The sequence below is a fragment of the Mercenaria mercenaria genome, chromosome 11, assembly GCF_021730395.1.
Source record: "Mercenaria mercenaria strain notata chromosome 11, MADL_Memer_1, whole genome shotgun sequence".
Classification (NCBI taxonomy): Eukaryota; Metazoa; Mollusca; class Bivalvia; order Venerida; family Veneridae; genus Mercenaria; species Mercenaria mercenaria.
In genome coordinates, this window is record NC_069371.1 from 54,691,177 (window position 1) to 54,717,681 (window position 26,505).

Here is a 26,505-nt window from a genome sequence, read left to right on the forward strand (position 1 = left end):
CAGTACAAGAAGCGGTACTTCTGCTTTACAATATGATATGGCACTAAGGTAAGCTTCAAAATGAAAGCATTAATTTTAATCCATGTTGTCAACTTTAAAAGGAGTAGACATTACAGCCTACCCCTAACCCCTCTTAAAATCAAGAAAATTTTAGCATTTTTCCTTACTTTCAACACATGTCATACAAACGTTCATACAATTACACCAGGTTTTCATAAAAATCAACCCTTAGGTTGCAAAACCCTGCTAAGCAAAGTGTCTATCAACCACTAAGTTTCAGGAGAAAAAGCAGGTCAAGGACACTTACTGTCTATTTTGCTGTAGAAAACACTTGATTCGTTCAGGTAGCAGGGTACACTTGCATTCGAAAATTTTGGGCATGGACAGTCTTACATGTAGCGAGACGCAATATTGCACTTCTCTTATGAGCAGAATCAGGGTGGCCATTTTATAAATTGCGTGCATGTTTTGTGCTTTTAATTATTAGCAAGATCAGGATTCTCATACAAGAATAAAGAAAGTTATCAAAACGAAAGTTTTACACCATCCATTAAAAATAGCATGCCAAAATCATCAATTTTGCACTTTCTGAACAGCCTGCAATGATCTCGCTGCAAGAACAATGCCCAGTTTTATTGCATTTCTCAATTTAGTAGTCCTTACTGAACTTCAGGATATAAACGGAATGGGGGCCCATCCAGCTCGTTTTTTTTTTTCACAAAATAGCGAAAATGTTCCTGAGTATCAATCAACAAGCACAGAACCCTTCCGTGATTTGAATTTTTCCGCGAAAAGGTGTCTCATTGAGTTATATGAAGCTAGCAGCAGTTAGTTTTACAACTGACGTCAGAATTTTACATGTATCGGCTGTAAACATTTTCTAAAGAATTAACAATCATTATCTCTCACCTTAATTTACAGATATCCAAAATCAAGAAGTTCTAATTATTACAAATATTGACGGGGGCCAAAATTCGAAGTGTACCCTGCTACCTCAAATCTGCCTCCATAAATAATGACTCACAAAATTTATGGATCTAGGTGTAGCAAAATATTCGCATCTGCTATTTATAGCCTTATGCATGTACACATTGATTTCTTTTAGAATAAACTTTCAATAATTAAAACATTAATATTAATACATTTTGAACAAAGCTACCCTAAATTTTTTTAAAAAATCGACGTCAAAAAAAAAAAAAAAAAAAAAGTCGACGGGCCATAATTCGAAACTGCTTCCCTGCCACGTAACGCTCTTCCGGGCTGTTAAATGTAGCAGCTGGTAGTTTCCAGCCTTAGATGCGAATTGGCCGGAAAACTGGACCGTAAAAAAGCGCTAATTATCGTGTTTTCGCCCCGCTCCCTCGCCATTTTAGTCGCTAAGTCTCGACTTTTCGCCCCGCGACCCCGCTAATTATCGTTTTTTCGCTTCACGCCCCCCCCCCCCCTCCCCGCTAAATAGGGAGTTTTCGCCCGCGCCCCTCAGTTTTAACTTGTTAATTCTCGTGTTTTCGCTCGGCGGGATCGCTGGGCAAAAACGCGAAATGGCAGAAATCAGCCACCATAGTTAAAAACCCAAAGCTTTTATCTTTGTTTTGATTTACTTTGTGTTCACGTTTCAGATAGCAGTAATGAAAATAATTGCAACAATTAAGATAAGTTAACCATTTAAATGTTTACTCATTAAAAGCCGGAATCTATATAAGTCTGGTCACATTTTCATGCAGACGAGTGCATTATTTACACAAACTTGCATCGGCCAACTTTCGGACTATCAGCAAAATGCATCCGATCCAGTATCAGCGAATTTTCATTTTGGCGTATCTTTTATCAGTTGCCGGTACAGAGCCACAGTGCTCTAAGTTCCACTTTGAGGAGAAGTTGCTCGAAAAATCAGTGAGAATGGAATTAAAAATGTCTTCCTTACACGAAGAACTGGCAGACATGCGTGAAAGGGTGTCAACTCTCGAGAATAAGCAAGGTAATGGCTTTTTGCTTTAAAACTACATTTTGAAGTACTGTAGAACTGACGAGCAATAGCTTGCTGTATTTAAAATATATTATCTCAGTATAAAGACAAAACCCACAATGCTCTTAACGGGCATTTGGACTGTTAAGAATTTGCTTTGAAGGGAACCGTTTTCTAAAACATCAATAAAATTAGTTTGATAGTTCGGATCATGAAAGTCACGGCGGCATAACAATAAAAGTCAAAACAGAAAATAATAATAAAAAAGATTTTAACTAAATTTGACAGGACTTCTTTTACAAATTGTCTTTTGCGTATCACAGTTTTGATATTTTACGTATATTCAACAGCCACCGCCTGAATTTAATTCCAATATTATCAGAGTTTGAAGTTTCAAGAACGGTTTTTTTTCTATTCATTTTGTACTGGAACGGAACTACAAGATGGGTAAAATTTCATTTTAAGCATTGAAACATAAAATAAAATGTAGGTCTGTCCATTCATCAAACAATAGTGTTAAATTATTAAGCAGTCATTCTTAATCTAACATTTTTATGGTATAGATTCAGTATATGTTTGACATTTTTTTACTATATATTTTACGGTAAAAGTGGAAAGGTACCGTGGCGAAAATGCGTGCAAACGAGACTACTGGTCATTAGCTATACACACTTAACTTCTTCATCAACACGTAACATGGTTCAAAAATCTCTGTGTATTTTACTATTGCTTTGTTATGTTTTCATTTTATATACCATTCTTTGTTTTGTGCCATGATTAAGATGTGCATTACATGCCAAATAAAAAATTAATTACTTACTTTAAACACGCCTTTCAATTTCTAATAGTGTCGTAAAATTACACCTATGTACTTTGAGATGGAAAAAATGTTGATTTTACCCATGTCAGAAAAAATATGTGATGCAAAGGTTGAAAACATGGTTTTCACGGAATTTTCACGTCTGTTGCATCGTTTTGCTTTGAACAATTCTAACACACTGTTTTTTACTCGTATAAAGAAGTAAAAAGTATTAGGGAGCCTAAAGTATTTCCGGGATCAGTAAGTTCATTTATTTAACTAGTATTTTTTCTTTCAGTTTCATTCTATCTTTGTCGGGTTTAGAATCATGCCGTCACATATGGCGTTTTAAAGCTTTCTGATGATAGAGAAAGACTCAAGGGTGCCCCCAAGGGTAGGCGGGGATCTGGTTAGAACCTCCGACCTTCCGTAAGCCAGGTGGATGGTTTCCTTACACGAAGAATTGTCTTTCCCAAGCGAGGTTTCGAACCTATATCATTGAGTGGCAAATGATTCGTAGTCAGCGGCTTCAATCGCATGGTCACAGAGACATATTTCTCTTTAATTCTACACCAGTTGTGAAAATATTGCATCTGGATTTCACTCGGTGATAACTTATACTACAACAAACAATCTCTATTAATTTTATTTTCAAGATATGATTATCACGCCGACAGTAGTCTTCACTGCTCGGGGACCAAACAACTTACGCCCGCTGGATGGTCAGCTGATTGTTTTTAAAACCACTGTAATGAACCTCGGCAGCGGCTACGACAATCTAACCGGCGTGTTCACAGCACCGCACAAAGGAATATACCTCTTCACGACACAGTTTTGTATTCCACCGGGGTCGCGGTATATGTATTCAGCAATCGTTCACGAGGATGTCACCGTTAAAGGAAGTCTAATCTATGACAACAACTCGGATTTCTGCACAAGCGCCGATGTTATTGTAGGTATGAAGAAGGAAGAACGTGTCTGGGTAAAGTGTGTGAGGACATCCTCCAAATCTTCTGACGTATTGCGGGAAAGTGAGACAGATTGGAACACGTTCTCAGGGGTGTTACTGCATAAGTAATCATGAACGACTTACTATTTGTTACGAAATGCTGTTTGTTACTTTAGTTCTTCATTTATTTAGTCAAGATCAATTTCGGATAATAATGTACGAAAAATATATCAGATATAATATTTATATGTCTGCAAACTTATACAACAACCTCACATTCACATCTCAAACTCTCACACGCTTCTTTTCGAAAATGAGCGAACTATTTTAACAGCGCACTTTGATTGGAATTTGTTTAAAAATACAGAAGGGCTCCTTACTTCAAACCTAACAGTCATCGTCTCTGTTGTGGTCGTATTTCGTCAGCTCCTGACAACCCGCGACAAAAGCAACATGTTTAGACTGTAGGTAAGTCTGTCCCACCTATTACGTTTACCTCGTTTCAGATTTACCAGAGTCAGTTAAGTCGTCCAAAAACATATTGTTATATGTATAAGCAGGAGTTCCGGGAGGCTTATCATTGACAGTAATCCTCATTCATTAACAGGGGATAACATTCATCCTGATATAACGTCCACAAAGAGAGAGAATACCTGATACATCCCCTAATATCTACTTTACCAGGGCTGAAGCCCCTACAAGGTCAACAACCCACTCAGGTCACCAGTACACCTGGCAGGGAATCATCACCCGGTGCAACCGTAGTTGGTCATCCTGGAGCACAGCCATTAAGTGATGGACACCCTGGTGTAACAACGCCAGAAGGGTCCAATTCACAGTTGATGGTTAACACCTACACCTACACCTACATTACCAAGGTACATGGAATGACGGTGTATCACCCTGTAGACCCCCCCCCCCCCACAAAACAAACACACACACGCGCACGCACACACACACACACACACACACACACACACACACACACATGAACAACCAGCTGATATGTCGGTGCAGGCAGATATAGAGCACTCCTCAGGTAACCCGTGGTTCACTAAGGGGTCAAAGATGTCAGCTGGGAAAACAACGGTGTGGGGAGCCATCACTATGTACTACGTAGCGATGACACTGCGAACGGTCGCATGCGCCTTTCTAAAACAAAAGCTGCAGAATTATAGTTTATGTGTGTGTGTGTGTGTGTGTGTGTGTGTGCAGGGAGTGGGGGGAGGCGTTCTTTTATCCAGGACCCATCCACGGAGGGAGGGTGTCCCACTTTCGAGATAAGGAATGACAAGCTAGAGAAACAATTTACTCATGAAAATGCGATTTTCTACTATAGAGCCACTGAACACAGATAAACGTTCAAGACAAAACGTTAAAACAGAGTCAAAAGGGGACATTTACATTAAAGATATCAATTATAATGATAATGTCAAGCAGTTTGCTACTGAAATAAACATTAAGGTACACCACCGGGGCTTTGTAATAATTTTGTTGCATTAATGTTATTTGTTTTCAAGTGAGCGTGAATGTTGAATAATTCGGTTAACAACTATGATAATAATTGTATTCCCTTATAATCCAAATCTGGAACATGTATTTTATTTCATGGGACAGACTCCTTTTTTGCACGCCTTTTTTTTTTTTTAAGTTTTTTCAGAGCTTACTTATGTTGAAGTCATCAGTTACGAAATATTTTTTACAATACAAAGAAAATGTTATATACTCGAGAGAGAGAAAAATGAATCATCTTAAAATTGTTATCTTTTATTTCTATCGATTCTTTGAATTTGAAAGTTTTTATTTGGCAATATCAAAGTGGTTCGGATGGTGAAGCAGCGATCGTAGCCATCTTATATGCTTCAGTAACTTACAGCTCGCTCTGGTTAGGGGACACTGGTCAGTGACATGGAGCCTAAGTATGCAGATGTCATTCAAGTCGGAGAAAAATATATACAACAACTATTTGAAGTTGTGGAAAAAAAATAGATAAAATGAAAGAAGATATGACATTTTTAAGTGTAAGGAATAAGTTTATATTTGTATGATGTGTGGAAATAGACTGGAAATGTTTGTTCTTTTCTGGCGAAAATAAGAATAAAGTAGTCTTTTCAGGTAAGATATAATTAATAACATACATGTCTATAATGAAATTATACTGTATGATAAATTACTTGACTGAAATAATCTTTATAGTGGCAAAACAATTCGTAATAAAATGATTATTTTATGTAGGTTTTCTTATCGTCGAGCGTTCTTTTGCCTCACGTAAAGAGCGCATGCGCGTTAAAATCAAAACATCCGTGAAATAGCATAGCAACCAAAAGTTTGTGTAAAAAGGTCAGATTTCTTTCATTTGTACCAGATACATTATTAGCTCGTCTGATTCTAGAAAAAAAAATCTACGAGTGATCGTTGGCATCAGCGTCGGTGAACGTTGGTTAGCATTTTTGTTTAGGTCCATCTTTTCTCAAAACTTTAAGCGCTTCGGCTTTGAAACTATGCACTCTTGTTTATCATCATTGTGTGACTGTGTAGGCCAAGAACCATAACCCTAATGTGCATTTTGTCAAATTATGGCCTTTTTTATACTTAGAAAATTGGAGTTTCTTTGTTATTTTTTTAGTTTAGATCCACCTTTTCTCAAAAGCTACAGCTTTGAAACCTTGCACACTTATTTATCATCATTGGATGACTATGTAGGCCAAGTACTATAATTCCTATAACTCTATCTTGCATTTTAAAAGAATTATTGCCCTTTTTGTACTTAGAAATTTTGAACTGTAACTCATTTCTTACATACTCATGATACTGTCCAGTCTTGCAGACAAGCTAAGGTACCCGGCCGTAGGCGTTCCTTTTGCTTTTCAAAATGCTATAAATTTACACCTATACAAGTATTTTGTGAACGACCCTCGTATATACATTGCAACTGAAATGTATCAATACACATGACCTTATCTTATCTTAATAATAGAACATTGTCACAACTACTGTGTCACACGAGTATGTAAGCATATATAAATGTTATTTTTGTGCAGAGTAAATTGAATACATAAGTTAGACCGAGTAAATAAAGTTATTACTTTAAGCAACAGTGAGATTTATTTAGCACTGAATTGAAACCAACAATTGAATAGAAATAATTCTGTATTTGTTGATGATATATCTATATATAAGTAGTACTCATTGCATATATACATACCGAATATGAATTAAGCTTGCAGAACAGAAAATAAGTCAACGTTATTTTTTCTTTTACCGTAATTACTAATTGAGGGTTGGAAAGATTGTTTTCAGTGTAACAAGATGTGTTGTGACCTGTTTTCTGCAGGATGATAGGTTTCCTGCTTACCCTGGTGCTGGTCTGGTCGTGCAGTGCGACAATATTTGACGGAAAGCTACGAAATGCCTCTGACGGAACAATGGAGGCGTATATGATTCCACGCTTCAAATCCAGCCATGCCTCCTTCATAGAACCGTGTCCAAACGATGATCTAGTGATGGCGTGGTTTAGCGGAAGCGCAGAGGGAGAAAGTGATGTGAGTATTTTGTTATACTCTCTGTCACGATAACCACAAATAGATTAGTTTTGAGAAGAATTTCTAAAGTGGAATTTGTTATAGAATAAACCGCGACACACTGAAAACGTTTAACTGACTTAGGGTCATCGAGAAGAGACATGTAACTGTATATGTAGTACAAGGTGGATTTGTGTACAGAAACTCTATCACAGTATTTAACACTGAAGTCTACGAAATACAGGGTTAACACATGTACAGGCAGACACAAACACTTCTTTAGTAAATTAGTAAAGTGATATGCATTCATGTATAAATAGATTTAGATGTTAGTTAAGTTTGTGGTAATGGATGTTTCGGTTTCAATATGTGCATTAGTATTAATGTATCGCGATAATTTCATTTTAACGGTACTCGGTAAAATCCAAAAACAGGTAAAGCAGGTGTGTTATCCGATAAGTGGTGTTAATTTATATATTGTATACTATATAGTATTCTTAACTCTAAATACGATTCTTTATTCCATAACAAATCTAGTGGATAGTGTGTTGGACATCTATTCTTTTTATGTTAGTATGGTGTAGGTTCGAGCCCTTCTTTTTTTAAATGATTTTTACTTACTCTTTTTGCAGGTTTTTGTTCATATTATTATTATTATTATTATTATTATTATTATTATTATTATTATACCACATTTATATAGCACTCTTTTCATGCATGTGTACACGTTCAAAAGTGCTTCACAGAAAAATTGCAAAAATACTAACAAACACACATACAAAAAAATAATGCATTCCACATTAACAAAATTCATAAATGTAAAACGTATAGATTAAATAAGACAAACATACATACATATTGAAAAGGATTTAGGTTACCCTAGGATAAAATACTGTTCTACGCAGATTTATGAAGAAGAAGAATAAGAAGAAGAAAAAAAAGCATCAATGTATCGGTCAGTTAACAAAATATTGTACAAAGAAGTGGGTTTTAACAGGCTTTTGAAAGCAGCTAGCGTGTCAACTTCCCTGATCTTGACGGGAAGGGAGTTCCAAAGCTTCGGAGCAGCGCAAGAAAAGCTGCGATTGCCATACATCATGGTTTTAGTTTTTGGCATAACCAGTGACAGTGTGTCTTGTGATATTAGGTTTCTGACCGGTTTATACACTTCTATCATATCCCTAATATAGGCAGGGGACTGATTGTGTAAAGCCTTAAATGTGTGGGTCAGAACCTTGCACTGCACCCTGTATTTTACTGGCAACCAATGGAGATCCTTCAGAACCGGTGTTATATGATTGCGACGGGGCGTCTTGGTGGTGACGCGAGCTGCCACGTTCTGGACATGTTGCAACTTGTTAAGTGTGTTGTTTAGAATACCACTTAACAAGGCATAACAGTAGTTTAACCGTGAAGTAACCAGGCTGTTGATAAGGGTCTTTGTGGCATCACTGGTAAGATACCGTCTGATGTGACCTATTCTGCGAAGTTGTGCATATCCAGCCCGGCACACAGAGTTGACTTGTTGTTCCATATCCATATTACTGTCAAGTACTGCACCAAGATTCCTAACACAATTTGTGGATTTTATCACAGAGTCACCGTTCTTAATAAAGACGTTATCAATGTACTTGGAGTTACGCTTTGATGTGAATAGCATTACCTCCGTTTTATCAGCATTAAGCTTCAGCATGTTGCAATGCATCCACGAGACAATTTCAGCCAGACAGCTCTCAATGCGGCGCAAAGCCTCACTTCTAGCCACAGCCTCTATCAGCTTAAAGGATAGGTATAATTGAGAGTCATCGGCATAGAAATGGTGTAGAAGTCCATGACGTCTGCATATGGCACCCACGGGTTTAGTGTACATGATATAGTTCTTTGGACCAAGCACAGATCCCTGGGGTACACTGTATTTCATCAACATAGGCGTCGACAACTCACCGTCAACGCACACAGTTTGATAGCGGTCACTAAGATATGATGACATCCATGCAAGTGCTTTGTCTGTGACTCCAAAATGATGTTCAAGTCGGTGTAACAGCGTTTGGTGGTCAATCGTGTCGAAAGCTGCAGACAGATCGAGTAGCACGAGGACTGTTACAGAATTTTGGTCAAGGGATGTGAGGATGTCATTCTGTACCTTTATCAAAGCCGACTCAGTTGAATGAAACTTTCTGTAAGCAGACTGCAGTCCCTCATGTAGCTTGTTTTCACTCAAGTATCGCTCAAGACGCGCATCTACTACCTTTTCTAAGATTTTTTAAATGAATGGGAGGTTAGACACAGGCCTGTAGTTTTTGAGAATGTTTGGTTCAAGACCTGGTTTCTTAAGCAGGGGTCTTATCCTAGCACTTTTAAACTCTTTTGGTACATAACCTAATTCCATTGATGTATTTATGATGTTTGTTATCAATGGCAAGAGCTCATCGAGACATTTCTTCAAAAGCCATGTTGGTAAAAGGTCAAGTTCACAGGATTTGTTTGGAGATTTTTGTATAATTTGTTTTACCTCTTCTATCGTTGTAGGAGCCAAATCAATAAGACAGTTTGCTACTTTTGGTGTTCTGAACAATGCAAGTCAACTAAATCACAATCAGTTTGGCTGTGCGAAATAATGTCATTCCTAATGTTTTCAATTTTCTCGATGAAAAAGTCACTAAACTTCTGCGCAAGTTCCCTTGATGATGAGTTAGAGGGACGGGAAGCATCATGGCTGTCTCCTAGTAGATTTTTGGATACCTTGGCCAAACTTTTGTGGTCAGTGCCACACGACTTCACCTTCTCAGAGAAGTATTCGATTCGGGCCTGAATTAGGAGTTTATTCATGGTAACACATTGGTCCCTATAAAGTTGATGGTCGATTGTTAGCTTAGATTTACGCCATTTCCGCCCAAGCTTGCGTTTCAAGTGTTTAGCCTCATGAAGTTTATCTGTGAACCACGGACAGCTAGGTCGAAGAACGATGGTTTTTGTGCGCAAGGGAGCATGTTTATCTATCAGTAAGGATAATCCTTTTGAATATGCATTTACTAGCTGATCCACGTCTGTGCCTTCTGGAAATGTATTTAGTTCAAGGGACGCTGAGATGTCTTGTCTGAAAGAGCTTACGTCAATAGAGCGTAATTTCCGAAATGAAACTGGCTTCCGTATCGGCGCTGGTTTTGTGGCACAGGCGTTGAAGTGAATTGCATAGTGATCTTGTGACATATTACCAGTATTGTCACAAAGACCTGGATCGATGACCTCGACATATGATATTATTTTGCTGTCGTTCCTGGTTATTACAACATCTAATGTATGACCGCGGGCATGGCTTGGTCCGTTCACATGTTGATGCATACCACATGACTGAAAAGATTGTAGGACATTTGCCCCCCAGGACATTTGCCCCCCAATGAAAAAATGTATTACCGGACATTTGCCTCCCAGTTGAAATGGCAGATAGGACATTTGCCCCCCACTTCTTATTTTTAGAATGGACATTTGCCCCCCTATATTTTTGTCCTATGTGCCAGTAGATATACTGTGTTTTATGTTGTTTTATTATCAAAATTACTCTAAAAAGCAATTTTCAGTAAAAAAAACAACTATTTTATTGATAAAAATTTGATGAATATGTTGATTATATTCAGGTGTTAAGGTAAATAATAACCTATTATTGAGTTATAAAAGTGCTCATAACAATGTTATAATTTTTTAATTTGTGCAATGTTTTTAACACTCAAACTTGTTAATTTGGCAATTATCTACTAGAAATATGTAAGAAACAAAGACAATGTTATCTACAATATGATAATTATCTTCTACTAAGTTCCTAAAAAATCACTAGGGAACAAAAATATTGGGGGGCAAATGTCCGTTTCAGAAATAAGCACTGGCTGGGGGGGCAAATGTCTTATCTACCATTTCAACTGAGGGGCAAATGTCCAGCAATCCACTTTTTTATGGGGGGGGGGCAAATGTCCTGGGGGGGGGGGGGGGGGGGGGGGGGGGGGGCAAATGTCCGGATCCCGACTGAAGTACACTTTTAAATCTGACAGCATCTCGGTCTGATGGAATATCGAGATGGAAATTCATGTCTCCCACAATGATGATGTCTTTATCAACTGTAGCATACCTGCTCAGGAAAGTAGGCCATTCTTCGTCTAAGAACACACTAGTCTTTAAACCGTTTTGTTTTGTTGGTGGTGGTCTGTATATCACTGCCACTCGTGCAGAAAATCCATTGATGCTCAAATTACAATCCATGTATTCAAATTGTTTAAAATCTTTGTCACGACTAGATGCAACAACACGAAGAGTAAATGCAGATTTATGTATGAGAGCCACACCCTCTCCACGGCTGCCGCCGCACCGTGCAACATTTTTAATTGAATATCCATTCGGTACAAGTTCGCCAATACATGTTTTATCCAGGATAGTTCCGAGCCAAGTCTCAGTGAGTGCTACCAAATCAAAATCATTTGAAACTAAATAATCACACAGAGAAATTGTCTTATTTTTGACAGATCTTGGGTTGAAACTGCATACACGAATTTCTTCTCACTTCTTCCTGTTGTGATGGATTCACATCTAATTTTGGTAACATTTTCGGTATTTTGCTGATAAATTTCAAGATTTTTGCTATCCATACAATTTGAACTGTTTATGCAGATTTTATTTCGTGGTCGAACTGTAATTGTGATTGCTTCAGGCAGTACTTGTAAATTGTACAAATGGACCCCTACATTGACATCCCATATTGACTTAACTTTATGTTTACCTCCTCTTGTACCCCTGTATTTTAAAATACCTAACTGTTTTATTGTTGTTAAAAGAGTAACATCTGGCCGAGATTAACATCTGGCCGAGATTGCCTCCGGGCATACTTTCCAATATCAAGTAGTTCACGTCTATTGTATTGCTGTTTGGGGATCCGGACATTTGCACCCCAGGACATTTGCCCCCCCCCCCCCCCCCCCCCCCCAATAAAAAAAGTGGACTGCTGGACATTTGCCCCCCAGTTGAAATGGTAGATAGGACATTTGCCCCCCAGTGCTTATTTCTGAAACGGACATTTGCCCCCCAATATTTTTGCCCCCTAGTGATTTTTTAGGAACTTGGTAGAAGATAATTATCATATTGTAGATAACATTGTCTTTGTTTCTTACATATTTTTAGTAGATAATTGCCAAATTAACAAGTTTGAATGTTAAAAACATTGCACAAATTGAAATATTATAACATTGTTATGAGCACTTTTATAACTCAATAATAGGTTATTATTTACCTTAACACCTGAATGTAATTAACATATTCATCAAATTTTTATCAATGAAATAGTTTTTTTTTTACTGAATATTGCCTTTTAGAGTAATTTTAATAATAAAACAACATGAAACACAGTATATCTACTGGCACATAGGACAAAAATATTGGGGGGGGAGGGGGGATAAATGTCCATTCTAAAAATAAGAAGTGGGGGGCAAATGTCCTATCTGCCATTTCAACTAGGGGGCAAATGTCCTGTAGTACATTTTTTCATTGGGGGCAAATGTCCTGGGGGGGGGGGGGGGGGGGCAAATGTCCTACAATCTGCTGTTTGATATGAAAAGCTACAAGTGATAATTGATCAATCATTGTATGTGTGAAGAGAAATAAATTAAAGATTTCGGTGTTATTCTGAAAAAAAAGACGCGAATATATTGAAAAAATACAACCAAATGCAAGTATTTCACAATATTTCACAAAACTATTTACATCAATCCTATCACAATCAACTAATACACACTCAAGACAACTTTCACATATACATGTGTAGTAATTCTCGAGAAAAAGTCAAATCAATGTCAGCGAAATGAAATGCAGCCTACACTTGGCGCAATAACATAACATATATCGTTTTATGGATTTGTTTAATTTTTATTGCAATGTTTATAGATTCAATGTCTATTATAAAAAGAGATCCTCTGAAAAATGTCAGTAAGTACTCAGTATAAGTGCACGAGAAAATCATGATATAAATAGTTTTACACGAATTCCTTCTCCAGGTAAAAACATGTTGGAAAAATTAAAAATTAGCTCGTCCTGTATTCGAACCAGCATCGTAAGCTAACAAATCATACGTGTTAACCACGTTACCACGCCGCAATTTGCATTGGTTTTGCGATACAAGATATTTGTCATATAATGTGTCCACCTGATTCCCTATTTCATTGTTATGGGTTAATCCGGTATTAGTAAATAAAGACCACAGTTATCGCGTTTTGTTAATAAACGTATCTATGTCATCATAATAATAATACCCATCTTCTTTCAAACTAGGATGATTTAGACTAATCTACTAATTTTACGGCCTTAGATTTCACTTTCTATCGCAAATTACGGTGAGCCAGTCTAAAATGGCCATAATGCGCTTGCGCACAAGTAAGTTTTGAAATCCTCTAAGTCGAAAATAATGGTATGATGGTATTAAATGCCTCCGCTACTATTTTCTATATAAAATTAACAACTCATAACATATTTTTATCAAGATTTCTAGCCTTTCACTTCCTGCGAGACTATCCTTGTCTTGAAGGTCTGTCTTTAGGCAATCAAAACATACCCAAAAAATATGGGGTTGACCATAATGCAGTGAAACCATGGTCACGTGACTGAGACACGTGATGAAAACGCTAATATTGCGTAGGTAGACATCAGGAAATACCTACTTTCACTTTCATTTTACAAGGCAGCTTCAAATCAACTTTTGAAGCATATAACGTAGCTTAAAATCATCTGCGGACATTCCTTTTTACAATCAAGCATCAATAAAGCTTATATCTGGCATGAAAATGGCCTTTACTAGGCGGGAAAATTGCACTATATATTGATATGGACTACATTCGAGTGGACCACGGAGGCATATCCGGCTAATTGCCCCCTTCATGCCTATAAGAAATACCAAAGTTTTCAAAATCGTTCTGTTGCAGTCAATTATTGTACGTAAGTCAATTGTCAACAATTTTGCCAACTTTTAGTTTGAAAGAATGGCTGCTGTCGGAATTATGCCCCATTCAGACAGACAGTCCACACCTGCAAAAAAACGTGTCAGGGGCATAGATAATGCCAATTTTTCATTAAATATAGTATCATACGGCCTTACTTTTCTTATTTCTAGAATTCGTTTGCAAGAAACAGCTAGAAGTACACGAAAAATAATCGATTTCTGTCATTCTTACCTAAAATGGTGTCGCTGATGCAAAACTGAGATGTGGGGAATCACCTTAAAAATCCGAATTTTGCCTACTTTCCGAAAAAAATCTCAAATTTGCCCAAAATATGCAAATGATATGCCACATTTGTCTTAAAATGGTGTTTATTGCTCAATTCTGATCAGAAAGTACCAGTTTTACATCGGTTGAAGCAATTTTCACGAAGTGCGAATTTTTCATTTTAGGTATGATGGTATTAAATGCCTCCGCTACTATTTTCTATATAAAATTAACAACTCATAACATATTTTTATCAAGATTTCTAGCCTTTCACTTCCTGCGAGACTATCCTTGTCTTGAAGGTCTGTCTTTAGGCAATCAAAACATACCCAAAAAATATGGGGTTGACCATAATGCAGTGAAACCATGGTCACGTGACTGAGACACGTGATGAAAACGCTAATATTGCGTAGGTAGACATCAGGAAATACCTACTTTCACTTTCATTTTACAAGGCAGCTTCAAATCAACTTTTGAAGCATATAACGTAGCTTAAAATCATCTGCGGACATTCCTTTTTACAATCAAGCATCAATAAAGCTTATATCTGGCATGAAAATGGCCTTTACTAGGCGGGAAAATTGCACTATATATTGATATGGACTGCATTCGAGTGGACCACGGAGGCATATCCGGCTAATTGCCCCCTTCATGCCTATAATTGTTCGTTTAAAATAAAGAAATACAGTGTAATACTATTGTAACGTATTGTTACAAATGTTGGAAACGGTTCAGTTATTAATAGCAAAATATTTAGATATATATTTACTATTCTTTGTTCGCAGTATTCAAAGATATGCATTTGCATTGAATTACGTTAAAATATATTTCGTTCAATTAAATAAATTTATTGTTTAACTGGCGGTTCGTTTGCCCCGTTGCGCACAAGTAAGTTTTGAAATCCTCTAAGCCGAAAATAATTGTTCGTTTAAAATAAAGAAATATAGTGTAATACTATTGTTACAAATGTTGGAAACGGTCCAGTTATTAATAGCAAAATATTTAGATATATATTTACTATTCTTTGTTCGCAGTATTCAAAGATATGCATTTGCATTGAATTACGTTAAAATATATTCCGTTCAGTTAAATAAATTTATTGTTTAACTGGCAGTTCGTTTGCCCCGTTCGTTTGGGCCACGGAAGATCTGTCTGACTAAGAAGAGCTCTTTCGAGATGTTCGATTGTGCGTCTTCTGTTTTTAGAAGATTTTCTGTGTCTTCCATCCGATAGTCAGAAGAGGTAGCAGAAATGTTAATCACGTGATCAAAACAAGGCAGCAACTTACAAACTGAGAAATAAACTAGAACAAATGAAATGTTTAGAATTTCTTTTTCAAGTAGCACATTAACAGTAAAAATCTCTGAAAAAATACATTTAAAAAAAAAGAATGATATATTTGTTTTCACTTCCGGCATCGGTATTTTCTTTCAAGCTTTTCTAAAGCATCTCGAAAGCTATTCTCTTGGCCCAAACGAACGGGGTAGTTGACAAGCAAGCTTGTCAGGAGAGGTTCTCGCAAAAATGATAAGATGCCAATTTGGCAGCTTTCACCAGGGCCAAGTTCGGACTTGGAGCCAAAGACTTCAGTGTACAATTATTGCAGTGTAAGCTTTTGAACATTTTTAAATGAAATTCAGTAACTAGGAAATGCTTGGGTCTACAGTCCTCGGATTGGCGGATGATGATAATATCCTGAAGATGACTTATTGATTTTGATATCATTAGGTCGTGGTTACAGTGACCTGGACCAGGAAAACAGTTTCCAGAGAATAACCCAAGAAAGCTTGGGCCTAGGATCTCTAAACTTGATACTAAAGTTGGCCATTACCAACAGAATGATGCCCCCTAATAGGTCACAGTGATCTGCATCAGGGAAACTGTTTTCGTATATAGCACAGCCTATCATATAACCAGAGACATAGATAACAAATGTCCCTGATATAACTTTAAAGGAGCAACACTTGACCTCTCCTATGTTTCTTTTTTAAAAGAAGCCTACTTGTAATCTTCAGTAATCTAGTTTAGAAGAGTAAATACTGTACACATGTACCTGAAAGCTGTAACTGTTTACAACTAAATTAGACCAAAAGTCTCTGAAAAGCTGATAAAACAATGTCTGGCGTTATAATATAGGGAGATGCTGTTGTTTCCTAGAGCAGCCTTAAAGCCACCCAGCGCAGACTGATTTACTGTTTGCTGATGCATGAGGACACTAATGACAGGATAGAAGGTTTGTTGATAAGAAAAGTTGCTGCAAGAAATTTAGTCGACTTGTTGCTTGTGGATTCTATCAGACCTTGGTTGCCACCGAAATGGGGTAACATCATTATTATATACAACACTGTTACTTTAGAGTTATTGCGTTTGTGCTGAAGTGTGTCCCGTTGGAGTTCATTTCAGTATACTAGTATTTGAGACTGAGCTTGTTTGTATTAATCGTTTTTGTCTGAACCTTGCACACGCCCTATTACCTGATGTCCACCACGCCGAGGGATGCGGCTGCCACCATAAAGGTCAGAAATCAATAACGATGAGTAGTGGTGTTAGTCCTTTGAGCTGTATTTTTTCATTTCGACTTTCCATGAAGATATTCTGGTGCAAGCATATGTGTAAATGCTTAAACATATTATATGATTAATCCTGGTCGCCAACTTTGCGAAATAAAGAAGTATTCAGCTGTTTAAATTGGAAGTTTATTAAAATTGATGCGAAAATCATTTTCAACGGCCCAATTCGAAGTGTTTACAAAATAATTTGATCGGGTTTACCTCACACGTCAAACGACCAATCATCTGGGGATAATCCTGGCAAGTTTCAAGTCTGTCCGTACGTCTACACCAACGTTATGACCCTCCAAAGGGACCCGGGTACAGTCACGTATGATAAACTTTACCGCAGAGGGCATTTTTAAATGATACCCATCCCGCCGAGGAGTCAAAATATAGGATATCGTTTACGACAGAGGGAAATTTTGTGTAAAAATGTCTATTTTGGCTGTTTGTTTTACTTTTGAGACCTGGGAGGTCATGGAATTATTTGCAGTATGCATTGTTTTTACTTATGTTTAATAATGGGCGATTTTCAATGGCGAACACCGCTGTAACACGGTGGTAATCGGTCTAGATTGAACTTCTATCTATCTCCGACGTTGTTTACAAATCTACAGATCTTACCTTTTGGAGGAAGAATACCATGTGTTTCTCTTTTGTATCAAACAATTGATGCTGTGGCTGGCAAAAGTAATTGGACTCTTGTTGAAACAAAAACATTAAATTGCGATATGGAGTCATGCTGATGCTCAAAATGGACAATAGATGGAATGAACAGAAATTCTTAGATGAACACAGAAGTTTAAATATTGATGACCCCTTCTTGTTTCTGTTAGTCTCAATTCTTTGTAACCTTTTTTGCTTATTGCAAGATATTTGTTAACTTCCAACATTGCATGTATACATTTAAACCACATTTCTTTGCCTAGTGTGGACGCAAACTAGATTATATTTTGATGGGTTTTGAATGTCAAATACCAATTATAGCCAATTAGTGCCTAATAAAAATAAAACCGTTCTGCTAGTGTGAACACGGTATAAGTCCCGGTACTTGCGTTCTTGCTGGATTCAGTGTTAAATATAGGTTAATATTAAATATCAAATTATTTTGCATTATCAAGCTTTCATACTAAGAGGCTGCTGATAGTAACATAGTTCTACATAAAAGATCCGTTAGGCTAGAAAATTTAAATATATTTGTTGTCAGTGGCATAAGTCAAGTGATCGGTTCTAAATAAAACTGTTATTCATTAATCGTTTACAGAAATGTTCTAAACAATTTATTATGTATTCAATTTCAGAACCAAAGATGAAGGCATACACGTGTTATTACTGTAACAATTATTTTGAAGTTAACACTGGAGTGATTGACCATTTAGTTAAATGTCATGTTAAGAGAGATCTATCAAAGTGCAATGGAAATAACTAAACCATCTGTAATTACCGAGTTATTATCTGAAATGAAGATTTCATTCTGATCGATCTCTCTTGAAAACTTTAAAGATGTATTCAATTTCGATATTTTGCCCTGTAACTTCGATACATGCCCGCACGCTGGTCACTAGAAATGAATATTTCACCTTCATTTGGAGTCACGTCGGTATATGTTTTCTGTCCTATATCCAGCATTCCAAATGTTTTCATCTTATTCCAGTTCCACGTACTTAAATGGTCAGTCACTCTAGCGTAAGCTGCAAATCAGTGTCTTAGGTTTTTTAAACAATTTTCATGCATTTCAAATATATATGCTTAAATATACTACTCGACAAAATGTGTTAAACTATATGATCTGATGTGTATTTAAATGAAAGCTGTATATAATAAATGCAAAACGATTTAATACCTAATATTAACCGTAACTTCAGCACAGAATCCTGCAAGAACGCAAGTATCAGGACTTAAGATATCATTATTTCTGTATATTTCATCATAAAAGAAATTGAAACAAAAATGAATTTACAAAATGAACATTTACAGCAGCAGAACCAATCTATACATGTAGCAGATGGTATGCAATGTCGGAGATAGAAATACAATCTAGATTGATTGACACTGTGTTACAGCGGTGTTACAGCCATTGAAAATCGCCCATTATTAAACATAAGTATATAAACAATGCATACTGCAAATGATTCCATGACCTCCCAAGACTTAAAAGCAAAACAAACAGCCAAAATAGACGTTTTTACACCAAATTCCCCTCTGCCGTAAACGGTATCCTATATTTTGACACAGGTGCCCGTCCAGTCTTGGTGCCCATATGGGTGCCGCCCACTCAAAAAAAAAAAAAAAAAAAAAAAAAAAAAAAAATTAAAAACACTGTTTTAAGCCTAAAACGAAAAAAAAATTTTTTTTGGAAATTTTTTTTTCCCCTATATATACTCGTATGGAAAAGGTGCGTGTGTTGCCGTAACGCTATGGAGGTTTACTAGGACACGCTGTGGAACAACCAAAATGTCCAGTTCAGTACCAATGCAAGCTACCCTGCTGCAATTTACACATCATGCATTTATAAAATAGTAAACAATCCTATTCTTCCTAGTAAACAGCCTTAAATAACTTACATTTAAATTCAAACAAGCCAAATTGTCTAGACACTTGCAAAATAACAGTGAGGATCGGCCATTTTGTTTCAAAACGAAAGTAGAAAACCTTTTCCGTTGTTTGCGTCTTAGAATTTAAATGTAAGTTATTTAAGGCTGTTTACTAGGTAGAATAGGATTGTTTACTATGTTATAAATGCATGATGTGTAAATTGCAGCAGGGTAGCTTGCATTGGTACTGAACTGGACATTTTGGTTGTTCCACAGCGTGTCCTAGTAAACCTCCATAGCGTTACGGCAACACATGCACCTTTTCCATATGAGTATATATAGGGAAAAAAATTTTTTTCAAAAAAATTGTTTTTTCGCTTTAGGCTTAAAACAGTGTTTTTAATTTTTTTATTATTTTTTTTTTTTTGAGGGGGCGGCACCCATATGGGCACCAAGACTGGACGGGCACCTGTGTATTTTGACTCCTCGGTAGGATGGGCATCATTTAAAGATGTTTTTCACAATTATTTCTAGCGGACAGAATTTTTTGTAACTTTGCATATTTATAGACTGATGTATGACAAGTTAAAATAAAAAATAAAAATAATAGGTACCCGTGCTTCTTTTTTCAATATTAAAAGTTTATTAAGAACACCAAATCGGTATTTTTGTCTGAAGAAACAGTACATACATGTCATAATAAAACTACTGCAAACAATTATTTATTCGAAGTTTCACTCTGATGTTACTGTTTATGCATCCGAATTAATAACACCACTATAACTATGCATAAAATGTCAACATATAGATATATTAACTCAGAAAAAATACTCTTGACAGATGTCGAAAGTATCCGAAACTGAGAAAAACACGAAGTATTTCTTAATGATATGAAAAATCTAGCGGACAGAATTTTTCCAAATTTTATATTATGTAAGCTAGAACTAAGACAAAAAAATCTAAACCAAAAAAATAATATCAACCCGTGCTTGTTTTCAAGAAAAATTAAAAAAATATTCACTCCACCCACAAAAGTATTTTTTCATTACCCCACCCACCTAAAAATAATGAAAAAAAATTATTCTTACAAAACAAATTGCACAATGTTATTATCAGTTTCTTAACCAATATTCTTACTCACATGCGGAATAATGCTCCTTTAAGGTTGCATGCCTCTAGGTCAAATAATTTTTGAGATACGTGCTACACAAGCTTTCACATCCCATTTACGTATATATTTGACCACGTCAAGGGACATAAATCTGTTTTTATTGAGTGAAACCTCAAATAAAAGCACTGGTGCACAACTTCGCATGCTGAATTTAATTCTTGTGTGGTTTCATGACTCTTGGCGCATATAATTTTGAGGTACATGCGACACAAATGTTTAGACCCTTTATGTACAATTTGACTATCAAGGGCCATAACTCTGGTCTTACTACGTGAAATGCGGGATGGGGCACAAAAAGTATAACAACATTTTTAGGAAGTCACATTTGAACTTGAAGGAGATATATCTACGTTAAGATTTTCTGGAATTTTATTTGACTTGCAGTCGGCTGCATCATTACTGGACGAAATAGTTTACTTTCAAATTGGCTGTCCACAATGTATTCGATTCGAGCACTTCCTACAACTACTCCTCCAATAAAACACCATCACTTTTAAAGGTAAAATATGGATGCACGACCTATATTGTCAGTACATACGATATATTTTGCGCGAGTGCGCTGCATATCCGACAATTATGCACTTTCGGCGGCGAATTCTGAACTTTACAGTGGATATCGCTTGCTGCGCGATTGGGCTGCGCACAAAATATTGTGATGAACTCCTTTAAAAATGCCCTCTGCGGTAAAGTTTATCATACGTGACTATACCCGGGTCCCTTCGGAGGGTCATAACGTCGGTGTAGACGTACGGACAGACTTGAAACTTGCCAGGATTATCCCCAGATGATTGGTCGTTTGACTTGTAAGGTAAATTCGATCAAAATATTTTGTAAACACTTCATATTGGGCCGTTGAATATGATTTTCGCATCAATTTTAATAAACGTCCAATTTAAACAGCTGAATACTTCTTTATTTCTCAAAGTTGGCGACCAGGATTAATTCTATAATATGTTAAGGTATTTACACGTATGCTTGCACCAGAATATTTTCATGGAAAGTCGAAATGAAAAAAAATAAGCTCAAAAGACTAACACCATTACTCATCGTTATTGATTTCTGACCTCTGTGGCAGCCGCATCCCTCGGCGTGGTGGACATCAGGTAATAGGTTGTGTTGCAGCTCTTTGCTGAATCAACTTCAGCTGACTGTTGCGACTGTCAGCTTTGAGGTGATGGTATCTATGTTGGTTTTACCGCACATAAGTAGTGTGTGTTTTACTGATAAACAATTTGAGCAACATCAAAGGACAACCTTATCTGCATACATCACATGCAACTCTGATCTCGTATTTGGTATCATGCTAAATGTTGTTGAGCCAAACACAAATCCGTCAAGTGTACTAAATCATTGTACGTTAATGGCTTACTTATGATAAACAATGCTAAGGCGAAAATAACGAGATAGACAAAATATCGAGATGTTCCGACCGGTTGTAAGCTTTCCTAAGTAACGTTCGTTTTCCTTTTTCATGGGTGAAGGACGATTTTCCAAGAAGAAAAAAAGCCGGTTTACTGGAAGAACAGCTAGTTGTCAGATTTTCTATAAATTTTCTTACCGGGCGTACTAGAACGATTGAGCTAATCATGCATTTAAACAGACACGCTGATGCTTTTTTTTACTTGTTTTCCAGTAAAAGAGATTTTCATCGAGTCTACCCAAATTTTAGTTTAAAAATACATTTTGAACGTGCATGAATAACTTTCCTTTTAAATTGTCTCAGGTGCAGACCACATGATGGAGGCTATATGTTTTCGAGAACGCAGTGAACTTTTAACTGAATAAGTAGTTTATCTGTTTACCATAGATTTTAGTTTAGGTATGGAATACGTCTACTTTCAGACAAACTACTGGCTTAAATCTTTAGACTATCGTCGCCGCCATTACTTAATTTGTGTCAGACATATTTTTTCCTGTGGACAGTACGCATGGGAAACAGACTAGAAGTCACACACATTCGCGTTCCGGTACAAGTATTAGGTCAAAACCTCTGTTATCGCACGACCATAATGCAATAAATCCCCAATTTTATTACTTAAAGGTTGCGATTGTCGTGAGCCGTCTTCCGAATGGAACAGACCAATGGACGAGTCCTGTTGCAGTGTCACAAAGAAAAGGCTACTCCAATCAGAATCCGGTTTTATTTTATGATACCCAGTCATGTTCACTGTATCTTTTTCACACTCAGCAGGAAGCAAAGAAATTGGTAAATGGTGGAATCAGCGGGGAAGGTATGACCCTGTTTCCAAACAATGCACATAATTTCATATCTATATTGAACCGGGGATATTGGTATTTCAACTATATATATCTACAATCATTCTTCTATGCTACCTGGGACTGGTATAGGTTCTGTGTGTAATGACCAAAACAGACCCATTCTCATCTTTGGGAGGTAAGACATACTTCCAACACATGAACTACGGTAGACCTCTGGTACGTGAGTATGAACCCGGTCCAGCGGTCGCTAGGTAAACATCCGGAATATACTAATGAACCCGGTCTAGCGGTATCGAGACACGACTGTCCTCTGGCTATATGAGAATATATAGCGGTCTCAAAAACTCCATCAGTGCTTTCTTTATTTTCTAAGAGAACTGAAATAGTAATTATATTAACTTCATGCATTTTTGAGGCGGGTCGCCAAAGACGGGTAAGCTTGGAACGTTTATTTCAGCAAGATAACCGTGGACAGATTGTTTGACTCCTTAAATGTCTCAACAAACGTACTAAACATTATTTAACAGTAAAATTAATCTGCCACATTGAACTCATTTAGAGTATCGGTAGCTATAATTTACAATGAAAGATGCACGCATTCATTAGATTCAGCAACCATATGGGAACTACAGTCTTCTAACAATGGTATGAATTGGACCTCCCCGCGGATAATGTTTGCTAAGGCAGGATCGTTTGACAGGAACCGCATTGTTGTATCTCAGAAACAGTCCTGGCTCTATCCTATATATTATGCTGGCGGAAGTCGGAAAGATACATCCTATATAAAAGTAGGTATCTTATGCAAAGAGGATATTCAAGTTCATGAAAAATATAATATAAAATACATCTTACTACACTCAACATACTTGGATTTTTTTCAAACGAGGAATTTTATCAGTATTTGATCAACAACGGTAAAAAAGGTAAAATGTGTACTGATATTTCGTTTCTGGTGTTTTTTATTCTAAAAAGGACATTTGCATTTGTTGCTGTCTTACCTTTAGGATCTCTACCCTAGTTCTTTCTTATTTCGTTATAGCGTCCCACCTTTAAAAGCTGGTACAAGTTAAAAGCCTCATGAACAGACCCAGTTAAAACCAGTCTGCTATTATTTTGCTTCGTTGTGATTTATAATTTCAATGAATGTTCTGGCGTATTTTCCCAGGAAAGTGTTACTCACAAACCATTTGACACGTGGTTGGAGCATTACTTCACAGGTTCTGATCATCTTGTTCAGCCAAGTGTTGTTCGACCAGTAAAAAGTAAGTTCGTTCCGTGTGTTCTGTGAATATTAATCATAAGGAAAATGATATTATGACTACGTACAGTAGTAAAGATTAGAAATATGTTCACGTCACACAAATTGTTTAACGCATTCATCTTAAATGTTGTAGATTCTAACCTGGTCGGATATTGCCTGGCCTGGTCGGATATTGCCTGGTCAGATATTGCCTGGTCGGATATTGCCTGGTCAGATATTGCCTGGTCGCGGATTATTTCACTGATTATATGATTTTGTATTTACTGAAGCCGTTTTATTGTAACATATGAGGTATTTACAGAAAATTATTTCTAAGGCGTATTTTACTTAAAATTCTGCAGATTCGACTAGACTTGTATCCTTTTTCCGAGATAGGCGGGCAGAATACATATACCGCGCAGTTAGTCTTACAGATGGAGTCACATGGACCAAGCCGACAAAGACAACTTTGCCCAACAATAACAGTGGGATAGAGGCTACAGTTCTGCAGTCCGGTCACCTTGCTATAGTGTACAACCCTACAAATAAAATCAGGTAGCCTAATACATTGTACATTACAACAGTGAAATGTATTTGGCGTACGGTAGGACAAGATACTAGTATTATAGATATAATTTTATGTATACGAGTATACAAACCGTAGTCATTTTCTCGTCTTGCGGAGTTTTTTTTTTTTTAGAGAATTTAATGTTTGAATGTAAGTGTTCGTGGCATGATATATAAAAAAGTAACAATGCATTGGACGTTCGCCTATTTCTTTCCTTGTAAATAGTTTTTTTGAATGCAGCTGTAATTATAATACTGTAGGTTTAAAGTTGGCAGTTGAAAATGCATGGTTACTGAACATTTTTCTTTTATAAATTTGGAGCATTTTGTTATTTGTTAATAGGTGGTTTTCAAATACAAAGATTACAACTGCAAATGGTTCTAAAGTGTTCTCGATATAATATTAATGACGTTTCTTTTATGTTCAGGAGTTAAAGCCTCTTTATATAAAACTTTACAGGAATCCTATAGTTATTTCGCTATCAGAGGACGAAGGTGTGACATGGACTCACACACGATCACTGGACCATGAAACATACTCGAATGGTATAGAGCTCAGTTACCCGACCTTATTCCAGGATTCCACGGGAAGAATCCATGTGTCATACACATATAACCGAGAAACAATCAAACATAAAATTCTGCCGAACGAAGCATGGATTACTCAAAAGGCGAATTATTAAAGATCGTGTAATAAAATTCATTATTACATGATAATTCAATGTAGAAACTATAACCTTTCTTATCCAATGACTAAAGAGGGTTTTTTAAAATGCTACTTCGAATACAAAAATAGTCATTTTTTTCATTAAGTAGTGTTCAGCCTGCCGTGCTTCTTCACAAGTTCAGCCAGACAGACAGACAGACCAAGTTAAGAGACCTACCACAACCTAGTGATCTTCTTTATCATAAACTTCGTGAAAAAAAAACATTATGATGATACTGTATTAATACAGCTGTACTACAAAATAAAATAAGAAATAAAGCACTTATATTTTCACAGCTTTCTCTGTTAATTCTTTCAAGTTTTTAATACAATCAAACTTTTTCAGTATATTAAGTTTTAAAGATATTATATTTATATGCAAATCCTATGGAAACACAAGTTTCAGCACGCAGGACTTTAAACATTAAAACTAAATTAAATTAAACAGTAAAACATGTGCCACCAAACAGACACCTACTTCCTAGATACAGTAACCTGTGAACGTACTTATATATTTTACACATCTTAACAATGCAGTTCAGGCCCATATTGAGGTGAATCAAACAATATATATGTCTTTACTGGTACTGATGATAAACCCTGACAGATGATAAAGTCGACCACCTTGGAAATATTCAATTGCAATCGGTTATTTATAAAATTGAACACACTATCTAATAGTTTCCACTTACAGCACCAACTGGTGTAAATAAAAACAAAATTGGTAAATATTCTGCATAAATAAATGACTTACATTTATCAGTGTAAAAATTATTTATTCAAAATTACTGGGGAAGAGGATGTTTTTCGCGCATGCTCACTGTCGCCACATGTAGGCCTGACATTGGGTCACTTTTCATTACTTGAACAGGAATGACTGTTGCAGCTTTTTGGGGAAAGTTCCAATGTAATACTACGAAGAAAATTTTGTAAATGACAAATTGGTCGATTTTATCATCAGTCAACCTTCATACAGTCCCCATTTTACAAACCCCTTTCAGGGCCTCACTTCGTGTGAGTTTGCTAACTAAATATAAATTTGAAT

The 26,505-nt window shown here is 36.6% G+C and overlaps 2 protein-coding genes across 3 annotated transcripts; both read left to right on the top strand.

Annotated features, from left to right (window-relative positions):
• The first annotated feature begins 1,668 nt into the window (after positions 1 to 1,668).
• LOC123531478 (uncharacterized) lies at positions 1,669 to 25,754 on the top strand. 2 transcript variants are annotated; one of them, XM_045312482.2, is made up of 8 exons: positions 1,669 to 1,978; positions 3,422 to 6,724; positions 7,049 to 7,256; positions 22,769 to 22,958; positions 23,554 to 23,735; positions 24,113 to 24,209; positions 24,550 to 24,742; positions 25,215 to 25,754. In XM_045312482.2, exons 2-8 carry the CDS (start codon positions 6,666 to 6,668, stop codon positions 25,435 to 25,437), a joined length of 1,152 nt encoding a protein of 383 aa, XP_045168417.2. In that variant the 5' UTR covers positions 1,669 to 1,978; positions 3,422 to 6,665; the 3' UTR covers positions 25,438 to 25,754. The 2 variants fall into 2 exon arrangements, with proteins under 2 accessions (XP_045168417.2, XP_045168418.2); XM_045312483.2 differs by lacking the exon at positions 1,669 to 1,978 and having other exon boundaries at positions 6,704 to 6,720.
• On the top strand, positions 1,780 to 3,843 carry LOC128546784 (uncharacterized). The gene is made up of 2 exons (XM_053518112.1): positions 1,780 to 1,978; positions 3,422 to 3,843. The coding sequence occupies exons 1-2, from the start codon at positions 1,780 to 1,782 to the stop codon at positions 3,841 to 3,843; spliced, it is 621 nt and encodes a 206-aa protein (XP_053374087.1).
• Positions 25,755 to 26,505: the final 751 nt, after the last annotated feature.